Genomic DNA, 3,939 nt, shown 5'->3' with positions numbered 1-3,939 from the left:
CCCCCCCACACACACACACACACACCCTAGTCCCTTCACCTTCCTGCTTGCCGGGACTCGGCTACAGGCCCTAAGAGCTGGCGGCACCCTGCCATGTGTACACTGACTTTGGGCTCACAGAGCTCTGCATCCACCAGCCCGTGAACTCCCAACTCCCTGGTCCACCGTTCTGCGTCACCAGCCTGCAGCTGGGTGCGTATGAAAAGGGGTTGATGGACGAGCATCGGATTGATGGACCTGATCGGGCTAGGCTGGGATATCTTCTTGATATATGTGATAATTAGGATTTTTTGTGTGCCAACGTGGCATCTATAAGAAGATATGGGTGGTTTAGCCTGTCAATCAGGTCACAGCTCGATTACCTTCTTTGGAAGTGAGACAAAGATAAATGGTTCTCTGGAGGTCTCTCTCTCTCTCTCTCTCTCTCTCTGTCTCTCTCTCTCTCTCTGTGTGTCTCTCTCTGATAGCCACTCTGAGACAGACTTGCCAGAGCCTGTGATGAACTGTGCCGTGGAATCCTCAGGACCTTGCACCCCACCCCCACCCCCCCATCCCCGGCCTATGATCTTCCTGCGTTCTGCATCACTGCATGTAGCTGTGTGAGTCTGAAGAGGGACTTGTGGGCTAATATCAGATTTATGGACTTGCATGGGATGCTTTCCTGATATAGAGAGCTTCTTGATATGAAGCTCTTTCTCACACATATATGAGTGTCACTGGATTTGTTCTTCTAGTCAACACACAACCACTTCTTGATGCCGAGCCCTTTCTTACACATAGATGGGGTTGTTTCTCTAGTCTACATGGCCAAACACAGTCAATAGAGCACACGTCAGCATCTTTCTAATACTCCGCTTTCGGCCAAGATCCATCTGTCCTCAACAGTGATTCCCTCGTGTCCTGTCCTCTTCTGAATCTGGCTTGAATTTCTGCCTGTCCATGTCCAGCTGCAGCCATGATTGAATTTTCGTCTGCAAAACTTTGTTTGCATGAGCTATGAATGATAGCTTGACAGTTTCCATATTCTGCTGGGTCACTCTTCTTTGGAGTGGGCACTGATGTGGATTTCTTCCAGAGAGCTGGCCAGTCTTCCAGACTTCTTGGCGTAGGTGAAAGCCTGCTTCCAGCACAGCATCGGTTTCTTGAAGTGCTTCCACTGGTACCCCGCCAAGGTCTGGAGCCTTGTTTTAATACCATGGGTTATTGAGCACATGCTACCCCTGGAAATGGGGTGCGGTAACTCTGTATATTCCCTCTCTGTTCTTGTGACGCTTCTGCGTCTTCAACATTGTGCCCATGCTATTTTTAGGTGCCATCAAGTCAGCCCTGGCTCACAGAGCCCCTCCGCACAACATAAGGAGGCACTTTACGATGCTTTGCCACCCTCGCAATGGTTCCTGTGCCCACTGTTGAAGCCACTGGGTCCACCCATCACCTTGAGGGCCTCCTCTTTTCCCTGCCCCTCCACTTGACCAAGCACGATGTCCTCCAGGGACTGGTCTCTCCCGACAACATGCCCAACGTATGTAAGACGAAGTCTCTCCGTCCTTGCCTCTAAGAAGCACTCTGGCCAAGCTACGTGCAAGACAGCTGGGTTTGTCCTTTGAGCAGCCCGGGGCACGCCCCTCCTTCTTCTCTAGCACCACAATTCAAACGCAGCAGTTCTCCTTTGGTCCTCTTTAGTAAAGGCTCACCTTTCACGTGCACACGAGGGAATGTAAAACGCAGCAGCTCGGAACAGCCTTGGTTGTCGATACTCCGGGAAGCTCTTGTGCAGCAGATTCACCTAAGGCAACAGGTCTTTTGATCTCCTGACTGCAAGCATCGATTGCGACTCCGAGAAAGACAAGCATCCATGACAACTTCAACTTCTCCTCCATTGATCGCCCTGTTACCTCTAGGTGCCGTTGTGCGGATCTGGGTCTTCCTTACATTGGCTCGCAGTCCACGCTGAAGGCTGCTTTCCTAGGCCACAGAACCACTGGCTGTTGCAACGGAAGGCTTAAAGCTGTCCTTCACGTCCTTCAGCTTGAGCTGTGCCAAGGAAGTGCTTCCCTGCGGTTTTCAGACTCCAGAAAACCTCTGCACATTTCATGAGCAGACCTTACTCTCTCTTCTTGAGCTGCCTTTTGACATGTTCTGTTTGGCTCTTTTCCTTTCAGCACTTCTTCGCTTCATCTTCACGACTCTAAGTTCAAGAGCAAGTTTCAGAGTCTCCTCTGACATCCGCTTTGGCCTTTTCTTTTTCCCCGTCCTTTTAATGACCTTCTGCTTTCCTCTCGGACGACGTTCTTGATGTCCTCCCACAGTCCCGGGTCGTCTGTCATCAGGGTTCAAGGCCGCAAGGCTGCCCTGGAGACATTCTCAAAGTTCGGGTGCCATGGACGCAAGGTTGTATTGTGGCTCTTCCGGACTAGTTTCACTTTTCTTCCACTTCAACCTGACCTTGCGGGTGTGAGGTTGATGGGCTGCCCCACAGTCAGCCCCCGCCCGGCCTGGTTTTAGCTGCTGGTATTGCCCGTCTCCATTGTGTCTTTCCACAAGTATAGTCAGTCTGATTCCAGTGTGTTCCATCTGGGGAAGTCCAGGTTAAGAGTCACCATGTAGGTGCTTCCAAGAAGGTATTTGAAATTAAAAAAGCCATAGGTCTTCTTGCAAAATTATATCATGAGATCATCGGAATGGTTTTGGAAACCCCAAAGACTTTGACCCACTGGCAGCTTTTTTAAGTTCTGAAAACTGCGAAATACCTTGTGATGGCAAAACAGGAAGAAAAATGCCCAAACCCACTGCCATCTCTTCTGAATCGCAGTGACCCTACAGGACAGAGCGCAGCTGCTCCCTGGAACAGCTGCTCCGAGACGTGAGGCTTGAAGGTCAGCGCCGTCTCTCTCCAGCTGGGAGGCCAGTGGGTTTGAAGCACCACTAGTGTCTGAATCTGTCGCCCCTGGGGCTTTGTTGTCTGGGGAATGCTGGGTTGAACGTAAAGGGCTGTTCCGCGCTGGGCAGAGGCTGGGTCAGCACCCCCTACCTTAGCCACTGCGGGACACGTGGGGGGGGGGGGCTGGGGAACGCTGAAAGAATGTCCAGGCGCCCAGGCCACAGGAACAAGTCGCAGAGAGTAAGGGTCAGCGGGTGGACCCTGGGTCGCTGAGTGCATGAAGGATGAGGTCTCCTGCTCATGCCAAGCCATTCCCCAAACCCCGATTCCACAAGAGGGGCCTGTGGGTGTGCCTTATCCAGCCTCCAACTGTCCCGGGCCACGCCCCCTGGCCCCACCCCCTGTGCCCAGCTAGTACCAAGTCCAGGCTCCGCCCAAGGCCTCCCATCAGGCCTCTCAGGCCCCGCCCCCTGCATCCAGCTCCACCACTCCCTGGTCACGCTCCTGGCTGAGGCCCCGCCCCAGCTTTCCAAGACCCCGCCCCCTGCACGCAGCCAGCACCTTTGTCCAACCCCTCACTGCCATCCAGTCCATTCCAACTCACGGCGACCCGTAGGACAGGGTAGAACTGCCCCTGTGGGTTTTCCCGAGACGCGTTTGCTCTCCCGTAGTGGAGCAGGTGATTTCGAACTGCTGACCCTGCTCACCAAAACCCCACTGCAGGCTCCCGGACCCCGCCCCTTACTCAGCTCCGCCCACCCCGGGTCCCTCTCCAATCCCTACTTCTGACTCAGGCCCCGCCTCGGCCCCGCCCCGCCCCCTCCGAGGCTCCCCGCACCGCCTTACCACGCCCTCGGGGTCCACCAGCAGCAGGTGCTTGGGCTGCCCGAGGTGCATGCCGGTCAGCACGTACTGCCCGGGGTTGGTGACGCTGTCTCGAACCAGGAAGTCCCCGTCAGTGCGCAGCAGTTTCTCCGCAGCCCGACGGCTCATGCGGCCGTGGTACCAGGGCTCCTGCCGCAGCTGCTCCTCCGTGGGGGCGATGGGAGCCCGGCGGG

General features: G+C 54.9%; 1 protein-coding gene across 1 annotated transcript in view; it reads right to left on the bottom strand.

Annotated features, from left to right (window-relative positions):
- SHC2 (SHC adaptor protein 2) overlaps window positions 1–3,939 on the bottom strand; it is a 32,103-nt gene that overhangs the window by 14,400 nt on the left and 13,764 nt on the right. The window contains exon 12 of the mRNA XM_045300116.1: window positions 3,728–3,939. This exon is cut by the window's right edge and continues 1 nt beyond it. Coding sequence (XP_045156051.1) covers window positions 3,728–3,939 — 212 coding nt within the window. The remainder of the gene's footprint in view (window positions 1–3,727) is intronic.

Source organism: Echinops telfairi, unplaced genomic scaffold (genome assembly GCF_000313985.2).
Source record: "Echinops telfairi isolate 266 unplaced genomic scaffold, ASM31398v2 ScPeMD7_7459;HRSCAF=8497, whole genome shotgun sequence".
Lineage (NCBI taxonomy): Eukaryota > Metazoa > Chordata > Mammalia > Afrosoricida > Tenrecidae > Echinops > Echinops telfairi.
The sequence above is the reverse complement of the archived record's forward strand: the minus strand, read 5'-3'. Positions and strand labels throughout refer to the sequence as shown.